At 42.3% G+C, this 22359-nt stretch overlaps 2 protein-coding genes across 4 annotated transcripts in view; one reads left to right on the top strand and one right to left on the bottom strand.

Moving 5' to 3' along the window:
- Window positions 1–22359, top strand: part of LOC127053554 (protein ATP6V1FNB) — a 354802-nt gene that overhangs the window by 15779 nt on the left and 316664 nt on the right. The gene's annotated exons all lie outside the window — the stretch shown is intronic.
- DNASE1L3 (deoxyribonuclease 1 like 3) lies at window positions 47–20111 on the bottom strand. Of its 3 annotated transcripts, none has more exons than XM_050958481.1 (8): window positions 19931–20111; window positions 11220–11308; window positions 8612–8695; window positions 7762–7874; window positions 6241–6353; window positions 1387–1544; window positions 1001–1097; window positions 47–406 (listed from the first exon to the last, which is right to left on the bottom strand). In XM_050958481.1, the coding sequence occupies exons 1-8, from the start codon at window positions 20060–20062 to the stop codon at window positions 278–280; spliced, it is 915 nt and encodes a 304-aa protein (XP_050814438.1). In that variant the 5' UTR covers window positions 20063–20111; the 3' UTR covers window positions 47–277. The 3 variants fall into 3 exon arrangements, with proteins under 3 accessions (XP_050814438.1, XP_050814440.1, XP_050814439.1); XM_050958483.1 differs by lacking the exon at window positions 19931–20111 and adding an exon at window positions 16005–16172; XM_050958482.1 differs by lacking the exon at window positions 19931–20111 and adding an exon at window positions 15575–15644.

Raw genomic sequence — 22359 nt, 5'->3', positions numbered from 1 at the left:
AATATCTCACTACACTTGTATTCAGCATGACAAGAATTCAGCAATGTTAATTTTAGCTGATTTATTTTTAGTTACTTTATAATAATCTACAGACTTAATTCATCTTCCTAGATAATATTTCACAATTAAACAAAGTATTGTTTTTTCTACTAAAGGAGAGAGTACAACTAGGCTAAGTTTTAAACATTATCTATTGTTTTAAAGGGAATGTTTGGGGTGTGTTTTTTTACTATTTTAATGTACACACAAAGGATGATAGCAAGAGAATCCAAGGTGCCTAGGACGACAAATGGTGGAGAGTTCTTGTTTTTCTTTTCTTTGCAGCAAGTGATCTTGGTCCGTTGAGGAAACTCTGGGTAGTTTTAAGCTCAAACACTACTGGAAAGTGATCACTAACTTCCAGAGCCTGTGAAGTTAAAAATATATATGTATGTATTCACAGTATGTAGCACAAAACACAGCTTTAGTTGGATACAAATATTCTTTCCTTCTTGTCCTGTTCCTGTGTTGTTATGGAGTGCTGCTATGCATTGTTAGCTATCTGCCATATTCTATTCTATAGGTGGCTGCATTTCAGTGGTAGGTGACGTGATTCCTGTGAAAGTAAAAGCTTTATACATGGAAATGAAGCTAAGACTGGTTTTATAAATAGGGCCATTATTCAATATTTTTATTGTTTGCTGAACATTGAAACATTACTGTTTCTCTTCAAGACAGAGTACCTCATCATTCCAAAAAGACCTTTCCCACTCTACTGTGATATGCTAACCCACTGTGCTTTCAGCAGGTACACTTAACCATACAGCTACGGAAGCTGAGAGTCCTCTCTTGGAGCCAGCTGCTAGATTGGCTTACAGATATGTAGCACATTGCGTCTGTGGATTAGAAGGCAATTCATTCAACACACATCATCCAAAATCAGAATATTCTTTATCTGGCAAACTCATTGTTTAAGCACTGCATATGGTCCCGTAATGAAAAACCAAAATGGAAGCCATACCTGCTCTTCAGTCATTCCAAAGGCCTTTTGAAAATCAATGATATCAGCTGAGTTTGGGACAACAGCGCTGATGAGCTTTTCACCGTGGATCACAATTCTAAAAGAAGCCAAGAGTCATTCAGAGGTGCCTAATGCTCCTAGGCGTGTCTGATTTTGAAGATTTAAAAAAAAAACAACTATGTTGTGTGGTGAGTGATTTAGCAAAATAATGACCTGATAATGGAGTAACCAACACCAGGGCTGCTTTAGTGCAATGCTGGCCATTCGCAATGTCTCTGTGGTACTCCTTCCATCTCACGTGACCTAGTATCCTGCAAATGCCTTACCAGGCACAGTGCTTTCTACCTTGGGGATCCCCACTGAATGTTTCTCAAGTGAATTGTTACCTGTCATATGCACAGTTTGTGCTGTTCCTAACTGTTGTGTCATTTTTGTCGCCAATTAGCCACACAAACTCAGAGTGAGTTCTCAGCCTAATGTTCTTCCAGTGCTTCTTTGGAACATAACCACAGTCAGCATTGAAGTCCCCCATGAAGATGAAGTTCTGAAAGGCAAGATTGTAAGAGAGAAGTTAACGTAACAGCAATAAATCCTCAAAGACATCATTTAAAAAATGGGGGTAAAAACAGGGATGGATGCTTAGAATATATAGATCAGCGATACTCAGACCTCAGTGGTTTGGGAGCTAAACTAGCGATCAACATTACCCAGCTGTGTGAATTCAGTGTTTCATTTACTATAGTACTATTCATATTTAAACAGTATGATGGGAAATATATAATTATTCTCACAGCAGAATGACTGACCAAGTATTATTATTTTTATCAGCTACAATTGGTTAATAACATAGTAAAAACATCTTGATTGGTTAATAATTTAAATCACACTGTTTTAATATCATGTGCTGCAGAGAACAACAGGAGGCACATTAAAGAGCCACTTGCAGCTCACAAGCCTCAGACTGAGTATCACTGAAATAGATACGATTAATATAGAGGGTCTGATCCTGCTTCCACTGAAGTAATCAGACCAGCTATAGCCATCCCAGCTATAACTCCAGTGATGTCCACAGATTGCATAAAGGATGTATTTGGCTTAGTAGTAATCTTAACATTGATTTACTATTTTTATTATTTATTTATTTATTATAGTAGTGTCGGATGACACTAGATTCAAATTCCAAACTCCTTGCTCAGGTCTGGTCCATTATGGAAAGACTGAAATTGCAAACTCTGTTCCAAACCAATATTTGCAAGGTAGGAGGTTGAGGTCTGTAGGTGTGATTTGGCCTGACATTTAATTAGATATAAATAATCTTTAAATACCTGCTTGTTATTACTTGGGAAGTGTGTGTGTATGTGTGTGTGTGAGAGAGAGAGAGAGGGGAGAATGGGATTTTTTTTCAATGTTGGCATATAGTTTAAAAGAAAAATCCACCATCCTATTTGCAGAGCCCATATTTCACTGTACAAAGATATACAGAGATTGAAATATACATATACTTTCCTTGCTGAATGGCAGCTGTAATTTTTATTCTGGGAGTTTTGTTTGCAGATATTCCATCTCTGACACCAGAACACTAGTAAGTAATGAGGTGAGCAGAAGACTGGAAATGAAAGCAGCACAGCAAGCTGGGAAAGGTTTTCAGAATACTTATTTTCTTTAGATTTGGTGTTGGAGCCAAACTATGTTATAAGAACATAAGTACTTGTGGCACCTTAGAGACTAACAAATTTATTTGAGCATAAACTTTCATGGGCTACAGTCCACTTCATTGGATGCACAGAATGGAACATATAAGAAGAGTATATATACATGTACAGAGAAGATGCCATAGCCATAGAGGCTAATTAATTAAGATGACCTGTTATCAGCAGGAAAAAACTTTTATACTGATGATCAAGATGGTCAATTACAGATGGTTGACAAGAGGTGTAAGGATAGTTCTTCTTCGAGTGATTGCTCACATCCATTCCAGTTAGGTGTGCGCGCCGCGCATGCACGTTCGTCGGAAACTTTTTTACCCTAGCAACTCCAGTGGGCCGGCAGGTCGCCCCCTAGAGTGGCGCCGCCATGGCACCTGATATATACCCCTGCCAGCCCACCCGCTCCTCAGTTCCTTCTTACTGCCGTGTCGGTTGTTGGAACTGTGGAGCGCGGCATAGCTGTCCTCCACGTCCCTAGCTCTCCTTGTTCTACGGTTGATAGTTGTAGTTAGTAGAGGCGGGCCGTTAGTAGCTATTACCTCAGCTAGACGGGTGTCGGAACTCCGGGCTCTCACGGTAGATCCCCCGTATACAGTCTTCCATAAAGATAAGGTGCAGCTGAGACCGCACCCTGCCTTTCTCCCCAAGGTGGTCTCAGCCTTCCACGTCAACCAGGAGATCTTCCTCCCAGTTTTTTTCCCGAAACCTCATTCTTCACGCAGGGAGCAACAACTCCACTCGCTTGATGTCCGTCGGGCTCTCGCGTTTTATGTGGAGAGGACCAAACCGTTCCGCAAATCCCCCCAGCTTTTCGTGGCAGTAGCAGACCGCATTAAGGGGCTTCCCATTTCCTCGCAGAGGTTATCCTCTTGGGTAACGTCCTGTATCAGGACCTGCTATGACTTGGCTCACGTTCCTACGGGCCGTGTGACTGCGCACTCTACCAGGGCGCAGGCGTCGTCGCTGGCTTTCCTCGCCCGTGTGCCCATCCAGGAAATCTGTCGGGCAGCGAACTGGTCATCGGTCCACATCTTTGCTTCCCACTACGCCCTGGTCCAGCAGTCCAGAGAGGACGCGGCCTTCGGATCTGCAGTGCTCCATGCCGCTACTTCTCACTCCGACCCCACCGCTTAGGTATGGCTTGGGATTCACCTAGCTGGAATGGATGTGAGCAATCACTCGAAGAAGAAAAGACGGTTACTCACCTTTGTAACTGTTGTTCTTCGAGATGTGTTGCTCACATCCATTCCACACCTGCCCTCCTTCCCCACTGTCGGAGTAGCCGGCAAGAAGGAACTGAGGAGCGGGTGGGCCGGCAGGGGTATATATCAGGTGCCATGGCGGCGCCACTCTAAGAAGCGACCTGCCGGCCCACTGGAGTTGCTAGGGTAAAAAAGTTTCCGACGAACGTGCACGCGCGGCGCGCACACCTAACTGGAATGGATGTGAGCAACACATCTCGAAGAACAACAGTTACAAAGGTGAGTAACCGTCTTTTATCAGAAGGAAATAGATTCAAGTAGTGTAATGACTCAGCCATTCCCAGTCTTTGTTCAAGCCATAGTTCCTGGTATCTAATTTGCAAATCAATTCAAGCTCAGCAGTTTCTCAATGGGGTCTGTTTTTGAAGACTTTCTGTTGCAAAATTGCCACCTTCAGGTCTGTTACTGAGTGACCAGAGAGGTTGAAGTGTTCTCCCACTGGTTTTTGAGTGTTATGATTCCTGATGTCAGATTTGTGTCCGTTTATTCTCTTGCGTAGAGACTGACGGTTTGGCCAATGTACATGGCAGAGGGGAATTGCTGGCATTGCTATACGTTGTTCAATTGACCCTAAATAATATTTAAGAACCCACATCTTGTGCATTGTACACATGATGAGCTCAGTTCTTGAGATGCCACTTAAACTGTGTCCCAAAAATGGACATTTCAGACAGCAATAAAGAAAAGTGGCCTGTGTCCTGCAAATGTTTATGCATGTGTGTAGCTTTACAAATGTAAGATAAGCACATATGTGTTTGCCTGTGCATGTGTATCAGTGCAGATACAGAACTTGTGTACAACTTAGGAGGACGCTTTCAGCAACTGGGTTCCACTTGACTGTTAGACATAGTTACAATGTAAGATACAGTAATGCATCTTATGGGGGATGGAAGGAGACTCAGTCCAGACGTCTCATACACTTTTGATGGGCTCTAAATTTGCTGGATTCTTGGGCGGGTGAATGGACAGGGTGCAGGGCAGGGAGAGACATGAGAGCTGGTGCAGAGAGCTCATTAAAGATGTTTGCACAATGTGCAGTAAAAAGCAAACAGATGGGATGCTTGGGATGCTGGAGTACTCTGTCCATCTCTTAAAGAGAACATAGTGGAGATCAAAGAGAGATACAACAACAATGGCTAAAGGTATGAGATATTGCCAAAGCTACTGTTGGTAAGGAAAGTATTAAAGGAGGCATAGTTGATCATCTGAATGATGAAGGATAGAATGGAAAGTGCTCTGTTTTCTCTCTTTACCCTGTCTCATAATAGCAGAACAAGGGCGCCATCAATGAAAGGGCAGTGAATTTAGAGCAAATACCACCATCCCACAGCATACTTTATTCACGCTGTAGTATTCACTGCCACAGGGGGTAATCAGGTAATGAGGACGAATATTAAAAATAGGATCCGATTTTTTTTATGCCCATTAATAACATTTGTGGCTAGATAAGGTCAACTAATGAGGACTCCAACTCATCTCCAGGGATCAGGGTGGAATTTTCCACCCCAGTGTATAGCATTAGACTATTGATTTAGGTACATTATGCATTTGTTTCTTTCTCTGAAACGTCATATGTTACTCATTGTTGGGGACAGGATACTACAGTAGATTGGGCAATGAGCTAAACTTCTGTGTCGAGTATAGTGAACCTGATTCTGATCTCACATTCTTTGGTTTTACAGTGGTATACAGATCTATGGACTTCAATGAAGTAATTCCTGATTTACACCAGTTTAAAAAGAGATCAGAATCAGGACCTCTAACTAGGCTAGGAAATCACTCTCTACTATGTCAGTACCAGGGTGGTGGGTGAGATAGAAGAACAGACAGAGAGCAGAGATTGATATGTTTGCTTTTCCTGGAAGATATTCTGTGTCTCCGAAGTAAGATATTGGTCAATAAACTCCTGGTATGGCAACACCATTTTCAAGTAAGTGTCACTTTTTAAACTCCATCTGTTTACATACCTGTGATATGGCTGGCCTGGTTAGACTGACTTTGAACCAGATTGCAGTTGTGCATTCTCAGGAGCAAAACACAAGGGTGAGGGAGGAAACACTTTTAAGAAGCATGCTCTCTACAGAGACGTCCAGTTTACTGATCAGAAAGTGCAGAACTACGTGAAAATGTATCGGAGTTTCTTAACTGCATCAACAGTTTTGAAATCACGAGCTTCATAATGTTGGCACCAGAATGATTCAATGTCACTAAATCCTTTCTTTCTCAAATCTATGTTTAGCAGTATAAATATGTGAGCTTAACAGTGACTCACCTTAGATTTCCAGCGCTGTTTGACGTCTAAATACACATCGTAGAGCTCATCAATTTCCCGCACAGCTGTTTCAGGTGTGGTGTGTTGAGGGATTATCACAAATTCTTTAACAACTTTTAAACAAAGCAAATTCCCAGGAAAAATGGTTAAATGACTTTTAACCTTTATAAAAATAATCATCAAGATAAGAAAAAGTAGTTTGAAATGAAAATGTGTGTTCTTTAATAAAAATACTTCATTCATACAACTTTTTATACTGAGGAATGTAGTTAGTCTGAGGACGAATGATAACCTGGATCATTAAGCATCTTCTCTTAAGCACATTAGCACCTGATGTCTATCAAATGAATTTATCCAACCTTTCAACTGAAACAAAAGGGTACAGAAATGTTTTTCCATTATGGAAAAAATCTCTTAAATGCGCGCTATGCGCAGCATCCATGATCACAATGATCGGAATTCTAGCAGGTGAGCTGTTAAGTCTGGTTCCTGCAAGGTGCTGAGCATTGATCCAACAGAACTCTTAGGCACACAGAATAATCCCACTGACTCCAATGAAGTCGCTCGCATAGATAAAATTAAGTGTTTGCTTAAGTGTTCTACTGGATCAGGACCAGTGCTCGGCACCTTGTATAACTGAACCTTAAGAGTCCAGCTGCTAGATTTCATTCAAAATGACCATGATCACTAACCTGACACACATTGCATGTTTTAGGGTTTTACATAATGGAAAACCCATTTTTAATATGTTTTCTTTCAGTTGGAAAAAGATACAGCGTTAAGGTTGCAATATTCTTCTCCAATACTTATTTCTGGTTTTAGCCAAATTTTAATAGAACAATTGCACTTCGTTCCCCACTTCTAACTATTTTGCTCATTAGAATATGATGTCAATGTACTTTGTGTTACTGGACCTATAAGAAAATGTTACTGGACAACCAGTAACAACACTAACTTTGATGGTTGCATCAGCAACACAAATCACATTAATATCATATCAACAGAAACCTAAATATGTGGGAGACCTAGGTCTGGTTTGTATTTTTGAGGAAGTCAATCATTGATGACGTTTTTCTTCTCTGCCTCTGGGTAGAGGAATTATAGCCTGATCTTCATATATGTTAAGCCTCTGATGATGTCCATGAGACAGGAGGGTGCTCCATATCTTATGGAATTATGCCCTGCAATGTGAACTCTATCCTACTAAGAGATAATAGGGCCTTCAGATTGGGCCGTTTTACCTACTTCATGTCGCCCAGTGGAAGGGATGACACGGGTCAGTGTAGTGTAGTGAAGTTTCCTTACAAGTCTGCAAACTTGTCGACAATCTTACAATTAAAGCAAGTTCTAAATATCAATATCCAAGCTTCATATGAGGATAAGCCTAGCTATCTCAGACTCCTACAGCAAGCTACCCAAATCCCCAGATACCCTACATGCATTGAAACACGGCTTCATTCATTGTTTTCTCATTTTATAAAAACTTTGAGAGAGGACAAGATGATCTTGGCAGCTTCTCACCAGTTTTTGGAGACTTGAACCAGACAACAAAGGGTTCTCTAGAAAAAGCATCTACATCTCCAGGCTGAATATCTGGATACTGATAGGTTTGCTTCACTGACACCACATTTGATCTGCAAAGTAATTTAACCCATCAATAGAATATTGGATATCACATTCATTAGTAGTTTGGTCATATCACTTCACTTAGTAATTTCTTGGCTAGTAGCAAAGGCTGCATTACATTTCAGCTGAGAAGACTTAATAAAATTTCTATTCAGTGTGTCAGTAGAATAACCATACATTTCAACATCAACCGTGATTTCTAGCTCAGAGTTACTATCCCACCTCCTTTGCTTCCAGAGACTGAATGTTGGCCAGAATAGCACCTTTGCTTGTCTACATTGAGGTTGAACTTGTACAGCTACACTGATGGCTGTAACTAGTATACAAGCTAGGCAAGGCCCAACTCAATTTATGCACATTAAAAATCTTCTATTCTCCTTGCCTAAAGATCTTGGCAGGTATGGATCATTGCTACCATGACAGGACATAGGGAGAGATGTGGGAGGAAATCCTAGCCCCACTGAAGTTTATGGGAGTTTTGCCATTGATTTTAGTAGGGCCAGGGCTTCACACAGCCAGAACCCTGCTCGTATAGGGCTTTCTGTATCAAAGTCAACATCTTGACTTGTAATTGGAAGTGAATGTGAATTTAGTATAGTTGTGTGAAAACTAGTGTGATAGGCTTTCTGGCACTGACACTGCTAAGCCAGCAGGCAGCTGCATTTTGCACTAGTTTGTAATCTTTTTACTATATGAGAATAGCTTGCAAACGGAGACAGAAACATAACGTATGGCATTCACTTACCTATAGATAAAAGCATATTGTTCCTTATAGGACTTTCTTCCTAACCTTTTACTGATCACGTAGTCATATTCTTCTTGGTACTGACTAGAAAGAGAATATTTTAAGTAGATTTGTCTCTATAAGGGTTTGGAATTCTATTTAATCTTTATATTAGTAAACACATGTAAGAGGGTCTGAAACACTGACTTCTTGTGTTGGGTTACAGAAATAAGTCACCTAAAACTATCTTTGATGTCCTCTTGTATAATTATTCACATTTTTTTTCTACACCTCTCATGCTGCGTTTTTTAACCTCAGGCTTTATGCTCTGTACTGTACTTTCTATTCTTTTCCTATGCCTCACTTCCATCCATCCATAAATGCATTATATTTTCTAGAGCAGAAACTTACAGGGATATAGTTTTCATCTCAGTATTATTTTTATCCAAAAAAGACAATTTTTATTTCTAGCTAAAAGTGAATTCCCCCTTCTTTGTATGCTGTCAGCCAAGTCTGTCTGTCTTCATTTTATTTCCCATGATGCATTAGTTTTAGATCTACTGAACCCTATCCTAATTAAACAGATTTTTTCAAAATTAGCCTGTAAAGACTTTGCTGCTTGTCTTCTTCAGTAAGCCAGACAAAGAACCTAGTTCTCTTCTACTGTATCTTTTATGCATGAAGTTCAATTTGAGATCTTTCAGTGTAAGGACCTGATCCTTCAAGGGAGTGCTCTGGTGCTTAGCAAATCACGTAGACTTTTGTATCTGTCCTTTCCTCCCCATTTCAGAATATTGTGTGCCATACCAGTCAGCTGATTTCAAAAAGAGTATTGCAGAACTAGAGGAGTTTGGACAAGGGTGATGAAAAAGATTAGGGACTTTGTAAAGCTGCCATGTGAAGATAGATTGAAACGATCGGTATTGTTTACCTTAGGAAGGAGACAAAAAAGAAGGTCCATAACAGAAATATATAAAATAATGCATGCTTTAGAGAGGGTAGATCAGGAGTGTCTGTTCTCCCTGTCTCACAATGCAAGAAAATGGGGACATTCAATTAAATTGAAAATATGGAAAAATTCAAAACAGATAAAAGGAAATACTTTGTCATATGTTCCGTAATTAGACTGTGGAACTCATTATCACAGGGTGTTCTTGGGGGCCAGATCTTAGCAAAAGTCAAAGAAAGCTTGAATTTTTATATGGATACCAGATAATCTATAGTTATAATAGTCTATGCTAACAAAAAGCATATGTGTGATGGGTTGGATCACATAAACTCCTTTGGGAGCTGCCACCCAATGTGCCAAGACTACTGCTACCCCTGCCTTCCCTGCCAGCTCGGGACCCCAGTACCCTGTCTTGCTGAGCCAGACACTCCCATCTGCCAGGGTCTGAATTACTTGTCCCAAAGCTGCAGGTTTACCTGAAAGCAGCTAACAGAAGTGTTCCTGTCTTTAACACTCAGATGCCCAACTCCCAGGGGGGTCTAAACACAAATAAATCCTTTTTACCCTGTATAAAGCTTATACAGGGTAAACTCATAAATTGTTTGCCCTCTATAACACTGATAGAGAGAGATGCACAGTTGTTTGCTCCCCCAGGTATTAATACATACTGAGTTAATTAATAAGTAAAAAGTGATTTTATTAAATACAGAAAGTAGGATTTAAGTGATTCCAAGTAGTAACAGACAGAACAAAGTAAGTCACCAAGCAAAATAAAATACAATGCGCAAATCTATGTCTAATCAAACTGAATACAGATAATCTCACCCTCAGGGATGCTTCAGTAAGTTTTTTCCTCAGACTGGACACCTTCCAGGCTTGGGCACAATTCTTTCCCCTGGTACAGCTCTTGTTCCAGCTCAGGTGGTAGATTCTTCATGATGGCTAATCTCTGTTCTGTTCCACCCATTTATATATCTTTTGCATAAGGCGGGGATCCTTTTTTCCTCTGGGTTTCCACCCCCCATCAACTGGAAAAGCACCAGTTTAAAGATGGATTCCAGTTCAGGTGACATGATCACATGTGACTGTAAGACCCCAAGCCTTCATTCCTCCCAGCCTGACTCACAGGAAGGCTTGCCTGCAAACAGAGCCATCCAGTCAATTGTCCTGGTTGATGGGAGCCCTTAAGATTCCAAACCACCATTAATGGCCCAAACTTTGCATAATTACAATAGGCCCTCTGCATTATATATCATATTTCTAGTTTCAGATACAAGAATGATATCTTTATACAAATAGGATGACCACACTCAGTAGACAATAAGCTTTGTAATGATACCTTACAAGAGACCTTTTGCATGAAGCATATTCCAGTTACATTATATTCACTCTTTATCAAATTTTTATAAAATCATATAGACTGCAATGTTACAATATGAACCCATCTCTAACTATTAGGAATTAGGTTTAGACCTGTGAGGGCCAGATTACCCTCTATCTGCCCACTGCAGGGTTTTTTGAACCTTAATTTGTAGCATCTCATGCTGTCCTCTGTTGGAGACAGGAGACCAGACTAGATGGACCATGGTCCACTATGGTAATTCCTATGTTTTTCTACCAGCTCTTCTGCCTTTCCGCATGTACTTGTGTTAGTGAATGCACATTTGTAGTTTGCCTTACCCATTGAGATTTTCTATTAAAAGAGGGCATATCTTGTTGCTGTTGTCCTTTATTTCCATCAGTAGCATGATGTCACAGCGAGAAATAACCTACAGCAGAAAAGAGCAAAGGCTTTAAAACCTGTTTGTGCCCAGTATATTTTCAAGGGTTAGAAAATTTAAAAAAAGAACAAAGAGAAAAACTGATTATTGTGACAAGGACAATTACCCCTCCACAAGCCCTCATGCATGGGGGTAACCCAGAGCCCTGCCTGTCACATGGATAATTGGGAGTAGGTTTAGAAGGTAGATGGGAAGTAGCTGTGGTGGCAGCTATCATGGATGAAGGATGTGTCCTTTCCTCCCAGCTGGCTGGGAAGCTGTCAAGGTGGCTAGTAGTTTGGAACCCACTGCTCTGAGTGGCTTGTTTGTGTTAAAAATCCTTTGATTATGAACCCCCTCCCCGCAAAAAAAAAAATCCCTGAGGAAATGGACAAACTGCTGCTGGCAAGAGCTAGGGTTGCCAGTTTTGGTTGGCTGTCTCCCTGGAGGTTTCATCAGAGGACATAATCTTTAATTAAAGATTAATCTGTAATTCTTGAAGACTCCATGACAATCCTGGAGTATCGGCAACCCTAGAGAGCATTGCTCATCTTCCCTAGCTGGTGGTTCTGCACATCAACCTCTGTTAGGTTTTATCTTTCTTCCCCATCCTTTGTAGCTTGTCTCGTCTTTGGGCCCAATTCTGCAAGCACTTATGTATGCAAAAGCAGCAAAGAATTCTGTGGCACCTTATAGACTAACAGACGTTTTGGAGCATGAGCTTTCGTGGGTGAATACCCATTTCCTCAGATGCATGTAGTGGAAATTTCCAGGGGCAGGTATATATATGCTAGCAAGCAAGCTAGAGATAACGAGGTCAGTTCAATCAGGGAGGATGAGGCCCTGTTCTAGCAGTTGAGGTGTGAAAACCAAGAGAGGAGAAACTGGTTCTGTAGTTGGCAAGCCATTCACAGTCTTTGTTCAATCCTGAGCTGATGGTGTCAAATTTGCAGATGAACTGAAGCTCAGCAGTTTCTCTTTGAAGTCTGGTCCTGAAGTTTTTTTGCTGAAGGATGGCCACCTTAAGGTCTGCTATAGTGTGCCAAATGCAAACGGATGGACATCATACCAAATGGACTAAAGGTAAAAAATCCACTGCTATCTACATACTACACAGACCACAGTGAGAGATTATGCCATACTCTATCAAAAAAACTGAGGAACCACCTGATCAGCATCCTATACAGCAAACAGGAAAACATCAAAAAAGAGCTCTCCAACCTGGAGACTCTCATTAATAACCAAACTTCTATACAAACGGACTTCACTAAAATAAGACAGGAGATCTACATTACTCACTTCACCTCTCTACAAAGGAAAAAGGACTGTAAGCTGTCTAAACTCCTACCTGCCACATGGGGCCACAACCGTGGTACCCCCAACCCACCCAGCAATATCATCAATCTATCCAACTACACACTCAGCCCAGAAGAAAAGTCTGTCCTATCTCGGGGACTCTCTTTCTGCCCTGCCACCCCCACCAACATGATACAGTTCTGTGGCGATCTGGAAGTCTACTTTCGCCGTCTCCGACTCAAAGAATACTTCCAGGACAACACTGAACAGTGCACTGATACACAGGTGCCCTCCCACCAACAGCACAAGAAGAAGAACTCCACATGGACTCCTCCTGAGGGTCGAAATGACAGTCTGGACCTATACATTGAATGCTTCCGCCGGCGTGCACAGGCAGAAATCGTGGAACAACAACATCGCTTGCCTCACAACCTAAGTCGTGCAGAACGCAATGCCATCCACAGCCTCAGAAACCACCCTGACATTATCATCAAAGAGGCTGATAAAGGAGGTGCCGTTGTCATCATGAACAGGTCTGACTACCAAAAGGAGGCCGCCAGACAACTCTCCAATACCAAATTCTACAGGCCACTTCCCTCAGATCCCACTGAGGAATACATTAAGAAACTACAGCATCTACTCAGGACACTCCCTACACTAACACCAGAAGAAATCAACATACCCCTAGAGCCCCGACCAGGGTTATTCTATCTACTACCCAAGATCCACAAACCCGGAAATCCTGGACGTCCCATCATCTCGGGCATTGGCACTCTAACTGAAGGACTGTCTGGACATATGGACTCTCTACTCAGACCCTATGCCACTAGCACTCCCAGCTATCTCCGTGACACCACTGATTTCCTGAGGAAACTACAATGCATTGGTCACCTCCCAGAAAACATCATCCTAGCCACCATGGATGTAGAGGCTCTCTACACAAACATCCCACACACAGATGGAATACAAGCTATCAGGAACACTATCCCTGATGATGCCACGGCACAACTGGCTGCTGAGCTCTGTGCCTTTATACTTACACACAACTATTTCAAATTTGATGACAATATATATCTCCAGATCAGTGGCACTGCTATGGGCACCTGCATGGCCCCACAATATGCCAATATCTTTATGGCCGACCTGGAACAACGCTTCCTCAGCTCTCGTCCACTCACGCCCCTTCTCTACCTACGCTACATTGATGACATCTTCATCATCTGGACCCATGGGAAGGAGACTCTGGAAAAATTCCACCACGATTTCAACAGCTTCCACCCCACCATCAACCTCAGCCTGGACTAATCTACACGGGAGGTCCACTTTCTTGACACCACGGTGCAAATAAGTGATGGTCACATAAACACCACCCTATATCGAAAACCTACCGACCGCTATGCCTACCTTCATGCCTCCAGCTTCCATCCCGGACACATCACACGATCCATTGTCTATAGCCAAGCACTGAGGTACAACCGCATCTGCTCTAACCCCTCAGACAGAGACCAACACCTACAAAATCTCCACCAAGCATTCTCAAAACTACAATACCTGCACGAGGAAATAAGGAAACAGATCAACAGAGCCAGACGTGTACCCAGAAGCCTCCTACTGCAAGACAAACCCAAGAAAGAAACCAACAGGACTCCACTGACCATCACATACAGCCCCCAGCTAAAACCCCTCCAACGCATCATCAAGGATCTACAACCCATCCTGGACAATGATCCCACACTTTCACAGGCCTTGGGTGGCAGGCCAGTCCTTGCCCACAGACAACCTGCCAACCTGAAACATATTCTCACCAGTAACTGCACACCGCACCATAATAACTCTAGCTCAGGAATCAATCCATGCTACAAACCTCGATGCCAACTCTGCCCACATATCTACACCAGCGACACCATCACAGGACCTAACCAGATCAGCCACACCATCACTGGTTCATTCACCTGCACATCCACCAATGTAATATACGCCATCATATGCCAGCAATGCCCCTCTGCTATGTACATCGGCCAAACTGGACAGTCTCTACGGAAAAGGATAAATGGACACAAATCAGACATTAGGAATGGCAATACACAAAAACTTGTAGGAGAGCACTTCAACCTCCCTGACCACACTATAGCAGAACTTAAGGTGGCCATCCTTCAGCAAAAAACTTCAGGACCAGACTTCAAAGAGAAACTGCTGAGCTTCAGTTCATCTGCAAATTTGACACCATCAGCTCAGGATTGAACAAAGACTGTGAATGGCTTGCCAACTACAGAACCAGTTTCTCCTCTCTTGGTTTTCACACCTCAACTGCTAGAACAGGGCCTCATCCTCCCTGATTGAACTGACCTCGTTATCTCTAGCTTGCTTGCTAGCTAGCATATATATACCTGCCCCTGGAAATTTCCACTACATGCATCTGAGGAAGTGGGTATTCACCCACGAAAGCTCATGCTCCAAAACGTCTGTTAGTCTATAAGGTGCCACAGGATTCTTTGGTGTTTTTACAGATCCAGACTAACATGGCTACCCCTCTGATACTTATGTATGCAAGTAACTTTACTCACTTGATGCCTGACCCAATTTCCACTGAAACCAATAGGAGTCTTTCCATTGACTTCAGTGACAGTCGCATTGCTTCCCTGAGTAATTGGGACTATTTGTGTGAGAAAATTTACTCACATGTGTGTTTGTAGTATTAGACTCATAGAATTTCAGCTTTGTGGGACAGGTGCTGTAACTAACTATGTTTGGACATAGGACATTATGCATGCTACTATAATACAATGATGAACTTAAATCAGTGTATCGGGGAGATACAGTTACAGCAGGAGACATGAATGTAACACTGAGGTTTTCTAACTACTCGGAATCTCTAGAATTTGTTCTTTCCTTACATGTGACTGTGACTTTCTCCTGGTGTTATTTGCACTGGTGACCTGCTAGGTCACTCCAATCCTTGACTCTGGGAGCCAGCCTCACCCTTCTCTGCTGTGAGAACTTCCACTCCTGGGCCATTCACGCACAGCCTCTGGCATGTAAGCTGCTTCTTGGTATGTGCAACCGAATGTCACTAGGCAATATCTCTGGTCCCGGACACAACCACAGGAATCTCCATCTTGCAGTGTCCAGTTATACCCGCTGGATGCTGCAAGCTTATATGAGTTCATCAATTTAACAAAGAAATTGATATGCACCAGGCTTGTTATCCTAAGGGGAGTCTCTGGCATGCTTTAAACCAAAAATACTGCTTCAGGTAGAATAAACAAACGTGTTAACTACAAAGATAGATTTTAAGTGATTATAAGTTAAAGCATAACAAGTCAGATTTGGTCAAATGAAATAAAAGCAAAATGCATTCTAAGCTGACGACAACACTCTCAATGCTCTTACAAACTTAGATATGTCTCACCACAGGCTGGCTGGTTTCCCTTCAGCCAGGCTCGCCCCTTTGATCAGCACTTCAGTCGCTTGGTGGTGATGTCTGTAGATGGAAGTGAAGTGGAAGTGGAAGAGGAAGAGCCTGGCAAATGTCTCTCCCTTTTATCATGTTCTTTTTTCCCTCTTGGCTTTGTCTCCCTACTTTAGAGTCAGGTGAGCATTACCTCATCGCAGTTCCAAACTGACCAAAGGAAGGAAGGGAGGGTGACTCATTCAAGAGTCCAACAGATCCTTTGTTGCTGAGTAGCCCAGTGTCCTTTGGTCCTGTGAGGCTGGGCTGGGTTTCTCCCATACATGCCCTGATGAGGTGTGAACTGCTTCTCTGCTCTTGGAGAGTTTTTGCCTGGGCTTGCTTTAAGCCATGAGGACACATTTTCAGCTTCATAACTATATACATGAAATTACAACCTATAACATTACTATAAGAACAATGTTCAGTACATCATGAGCCTTCTGAAGACACCTGGCATGATAAACTTTGCATTGGATACTGCACAATCATTTTATAAGGGTGAACATGAGAGTGTAGATTGTTCCCACGAGGTACAGAGTGTCACAGTGACTATCACAAAGATTTAAATGTAAATATTGTAGGACAAAAGGTGAACCTAAGAACCAAGTCACAAATATCTGTGAACAACCAGGTACAACTGTGCACTCAAGGGACTGGAACAGCTCATTTAAATAGTTCTTTACTTTTTACACAGTGGCTGACACATAAGGACCCCAATCAATTAGAACAGGCACAAGGCAGCTCTAACCTATGCTAGCTTGTAATGGTTCTTAAGAAGCCATTACACTGACAGGATCACTGGAATATGTGACTACATCTGCTCTCCATGCCAGCATGCCCCCTACAGCTGGAAAAGGGTAACACAGAACAAACTCTGATAGAGATTCCCCTACACTGGAAAACCCCCAGCTGTCCACTTAAAGCAGCATTAAATACTGCTTTGTGCTGCAGAATACCAGAGGCCAGGATCCAGCCCAGATATTCAGTGGCTATTCTATATTAATATTTTTTATTTATGAAAGGGCAATTGTTGCCCTAAATAGGAAACTTGAATGAGGTATAAAGTTTTGCTTTGGCAGGATAATTGGAAATGATCCAATTTCAATAGAGACTAAGCACTGCTACAAAGAAAGTAAATTTAGTGCAACTCCCTTCTGGTTTAGTTTTGTGATCACGTGAAAGGGACAAATGAGGAAATACCGATCTAATATTTTTCTGTGGAAGCAGAATCTTCTCTAGCTTAGTTGAAATTTAGGATATAAAAACACAAATGAAAGGCCCAATCCTGTAAACCTTTACTCATATAAGTAACTCCAATCAGTGGCATAGCCAGGTCACGGTGGAGGGAAGAGGGGAAGCGGGGAAAAAAAAGGCACCACCTGCTGCGGCGCTTTAACTAATGGGGCAGCACTCCGGGTCTTTGGTGGCATCTTGGCGGCGGGATCTTCACTCGCTCTGCAGGGCTTTGGCGGCATTTCGGCAATGAAGCTTCAGTGCCGCTGAAGACACCTGCAGCAAGTGAAGGTCCCGCTGTAGAAGTGCTGCTGAAGACCTGGAACGCTGTCCCGTCAGTAAAAGCGCTGCAGCGGGTGGCACCCAGTTCAGACCCATGCAGCGGCAAGGAACGAAACATCAGGCCTGGCTGGGCCACATGTGGAAGGAAGGGGGCGGCCGGAGCTCCTGGGGTGCTGGGACCCCGCACGCCGGGGGTCTCCGGGGGAAAGGGGAGAACGTGGGGAGGGGTAATGCTGAGGGGACCCTGGATCCCAGCAGTAGGGGCTCCCAGTTGGGGAAGCCCAGCAGCGCTCTCTGCAGCGGGGGCAGCGTGGACTTGGAGTCAACGGGCCAGACCCAGCGCAGCGCATGCTGAGCTGGGGACCCCTGAGCTGGGCTGTACTATCTCGGGAGGGGACACCCAGCTGCCCCCCCCGAAGGCTAATGCATCCAACAGAACACCCTCAAGCAGCCGCAGGGTGGGGATGTCCCAATCCCGTCCCCTGCACGCATTCCCCAAGGATCTCATACTGTGCCATTAACCCCTTTCCCCCTCTCCAGCACATGCTGCAGTCTGTTCCATTCTAGAGCGGTGCGGTATCAGCCAATCAAATGATAACTTGGGGGCCTTCTGACCAATCAGCTGCTGCTTCATGTTACAACCTATGCAAAGAGGGAGGCATTGGTAAAGTTATTTAAAGGGTCACTCAGGTGGCAGGGGGCGGGGGAGGGGAGAGTTTGGATAGACCATTGCGGAATGGCGCCTTTTTTTTTTTCCACTGATGTGTTGGAACCCAGGCTCCCATATGACTAAAATTAAAAAGGTGCCACATGTACTCGGTGGGGAAATGGCTGCTCCCCCCGCTCCCCTGCCCCAGCTACGCTACTGACTCCAGTGGGACTACCTTTATGAGTAAGGAATACCTGCACGAGTAAAGCCTCTAGTCATAATTCTAAACAATCCTTACTGTAACTGTTTAGCAGGTAAAATGAATCCAATATAGTATCTGAGAACAGGGGAGTAAGAGCACTTTGCTTTAGAACAGGAGAACTAATCACCCAGGACACATTAGCGAGACAAAGTAGGTGAGGTAATATCGTTTATTGGACTGACTTCTATGGTAGCCATGTTGGTCCCAGGATATACTTTGACATATTAATAATTGTAGGCAATAATTGACTAATTCTATTTATCAAAGCGCTAATATATTCTAATTACACCTTTAAGTGCTAGGAATAAGTGTATGCTTTCACACTGCTGGAATGACACATTCAATCATTATGACATCTTTAAACAAGGCTTTGAAGTTACAATCCATAATTTTCATGGATCTGAAGGTTTCAGTATTTATGGCTTCATTTCAAATGAACCCATACTCTTCTAAAAACATTAAGTGGCCTCATTCATGAAACACATTGAAAATGTGATGATGTTTTTCTTGCAATACATTAAAGAAGTCGCGCTTTTGAATTTTAAATCACTGCTCTAATAGTACCCACTTATGAAGCAGTTTAAACAACACAGTTATATGATTAAAGGATTAGAAAAACGTGCCTTATAGTGATAACCTTCTCTTTGGTAAGATAAATAGACTGAGCTCTTTGAGTTTAAGGAATGACTTGATTACCATCTATAAATCTCTACCTGGGGAACAAACATTTAATGATGGGCTTTTCAATCTAGCAGAGAAAGGTGTAACACAATCCAATGGCTGGAAATTGAAGCTAGATGAATTCAGACTGGAAATAAGGCACACATATTTTAACCATGAGTAATTAAACATAGGAACAATTTACCAAGGGTCATGGTGGATTCTCTATCATTGGCAATTTTTAAAGCAAGATTGGATGTCTTTCTAGAAGCTACACACTCGGGATTATTTTGGGGAAGTTCTATGGCCTGTGCTTATATGGGCAGGCAGACTAAATGATCATAATGGTCCCTTCCGGCTTTAGAAGCTATGACTCTATACTGTCCTGCTAAGGAGAATGTCTTGTGATGATCATTTCTTAGTGAGACGAGAGCCTTTCAGAGTAATGATTAAATAAATAAGGCAGATAACACTTCAAACTATAATAAAGCTCTATAGATTCAAAGGGCAAGATATTTTTCTTGTGCATCAAAGACTCCCAGCATGTCCTAACTCTAACTTTATGAAGGAAATTGCATCTGCAGTTTCTATTGTTACATTACCCTACAAATAAAACTTGCTGAACATGTGACTTTGGGCTACAGATTAATTTTTACCATTAGCAGTACAAAACAGTTTCTAAAGCTCAATCATTCATTAACTTGAAATTTTTGTGTGTAAAGATAAAATAACCTGCAGGATGATTTAGCTGAGAAGTCCAAAGAGAATTCAATGTTTGTTTAATCCAAATGAACGTACCTTTACAATAACATCTAAGACTTCAGGTCTGGCCCTTTTTGCTTCTCCGAAAGACCTCACATTGAAGGAGCAGATTTTTATGCTCAGAGTTGCATTGAAAAAGAAAAGCAAAAATAAAGAGATGCAGAACATCTTTGAAGTCCTTGGACAAAGAGCACTGGTGAAGAGTGCGTGCTGTGTATTGCTCAGACTGTAATTTAAATGAAGTTAACTGTAACAGCCACTGACCACTTAACAGGAACTGCTGGCTTCCTTCTTTTTCCTTTTTTTTAATATTGTGACAGGGAACTACTGATAAATTGAACTTTTGCCTCAGGGGATCTCCAGTAGTTTAGAGCCAACTTTCACAGTGTGAAGGTCCTTGTCTTTCACTTTTGAGCCCCAGCATCCCTTTTCCTGTGTACTAAATACTGCCAATATAACTAATTTATTTGAAGTAGTATCCACTGTGCACTATGTGTTTTCCAAACTCTGAAGAAGGAAATCTGCCCCAGGGGGTTCACAAGTTGAGGACAGAAAAGTAGACCGAAGTCAAGGGAAAGGGAACAGGAATAACAATAGACAAATTTGTAAACTCAGCTTGTGGGCAGCCTGGAAGAAATGGATCTTTAAGAGGGACTTTTGCGTGGGCAAGATAGGGGCCTTGTTGATGAGCTCACAGCATCACATCATGCAAAGGGGACTGCATGAGAGAGGGCATGGAGGTGGTTGTTTTAGAAGCTGGCAGATGGGTGGACAAGGCTGGGAGCACTAGCAGAGTGCAGTGGAGGGGGGCAGCATTCTGTGCAGCCTTAGGGAGAACAAGTAGAGAGAGGCAAATTTCTGTAGGGCATTGAAGGTGGTGATAAGAATGATAAATTAGAAGAAATAGTGGATGGGAGCCTCTGACTATGAGAGGTTCTGTGCAAGACCAAATGGCATTCCATTAGTGTATTTTTCTCTCTCCATCTCATTCTTGATTATCATAATTATGACAGTAGAGTAACAGAAATATTTCACCTGCACCTAATTAAAAACAGAATCAAGGATTACACTTCGAGAAAGAAAGATGCACGGTTGGAGTAAACTGCAGGGAGAATTAAACATGTTTTTTCTGTGCGCTCAGATTCCTCAGCCTACAGCGCAAGCCTGGAGACAAGATTAACTTGTTTAGAGGATTGTTGCACAGGGTCAGCATTTTGCCAAAGTTATTAAGCACTGAGCGCCTCTTGAGGATCATTAGGAAATGACCACTGGCAGACCCACTAAGGAATCAGGCCCAATCACTAACTGGAATTAGTGGTATGAGAGTGAGATTTTGAAGAGTAAACATGAAGGGAGAAGAACTGCTTAGTTTGGGAGAAGGATTGGGCTACAGGTTTAACAACTGCACTCCTTTCCATCTCCCAAAGGCTCTCTCTGGTGCTCTGATATGCAGTGTATTACTAACTCCTGCTGTGTTCAACTGGAATTATATACAGCAGAGAAATTTTGATTAATAGATTTTTAAGGGCAGAAGGGATCATTAGACCATTTAGTCTGACCTCCTGTATAACACAGACAGGCCACAGGATTTTACCTAGTTACACTATACTTACCCCAATAACTTGTATTTGGCTTATACATATCTTCCAGAAAGGCATCCAGTCTTTATGTGAAAACATCAGGAGATGGAGATTCCACCACTTCCTGGATAGTTTGTTCCAATGGTTAATCACCCTCACTGTTAAACCTTTGTGTCTTGTTGCCAATTTGCATTTATCTTCTAGGCATCGTTTCTTGGTCTGCCTTTCTCCATTGGGTTAAAGAACTCTTTAGTACATGGCATTTTCTCCCTGTGAAGGTGGTGATATACCATGATCAAATCACCTCTTCATCTTCTTCCAAAAACAACAAACCCCAGCCCAAAACATTTTGAAGCCCTATAATCCATTCTGCTGTCTTGTGTGCATTGCTGATAATAGAGAGGAAGCAAACTGGTCAGTGGCTTCTGGAAGGGTGGGAGTTGATATAACAGGTGTGAACAGTTCTCTTCATGTGACTGGATGCCATCTGCCTGATTTTAAAGCAGAAGGAGGAAAGAGAGGCAGGCAGCCAAGTTGCAGAATGAGGGCTGCAAATGTCTTAGTACTTATCTGATGGATGCACTATGATCTTGGCAAGAGAATGACATTTACAGGCAAAAACAGCCAAAGAAACCAGCAAAAATACTTGCAGTCGAAGTCAACTACTGGAAAGACTTGTATGAACAAAAATGTAAGTACTGTAAACATAAATAACAAACTAAAATTAGCTCAAGAAAGAAGACAATGCTCAGCTTCTCATGAACAAATTACAAATGTCTCAAGAGAGGAAAATATGTTAAGCTAAAATGTCTGTGTGGGTGATTCAAATCTTTTTAAATAGGTACAGATGGAACTAGCTTAAAATGCAGCATTTGTGGTTGAGTG

This window comes from Gopherus flavomarginatus, chromosome 6, assembly GCF_025201925.1.
Source record: "Gopherus flavomarginatus isolate rGopFla2 chromosome 6, rGopFla2.mat.asm, whole genome shotgun sequence".
Classification (NCBI taxonomy): Eukaryota; Metazoa; Chordata; order Testudines; family Testudinidae; genus Gopherus; species Gopherus flavomarginatus.
Note: the sequence above shows the minus strand (reverse complement) of the source record. Positions and strands in the feature narration are given on the sequence as shown.

What these genes read in the sequence shown, in the direction of transcription:
- DNASE1L3 (XM_050958481.1), bottom strand. Translation starts at nt 20,062, where the DNA reads ATGTTCTGCATCTCTTTATTTTTGCTTTTCTTTTTCAATGCAACTCTG. An exon ending in TTAATAGAAAATCTCAATGG is followed by an intron (nt 8,696 to 11,219) that starts GTAAGGCAAACT and finishes TTCTCTTTCTAG; the next exon opens with TCAGTACCAAGAAGAATATG. An exon ending in GTTCAAGTCTCCAAAAACTG is followed by an intron (nt 6,354 to 7,761) that starts GTGAGAAGCTGC and finishes TTTGTTTAAAAG; the next exon opens with TTGTTAAAGAATTTGTGATA.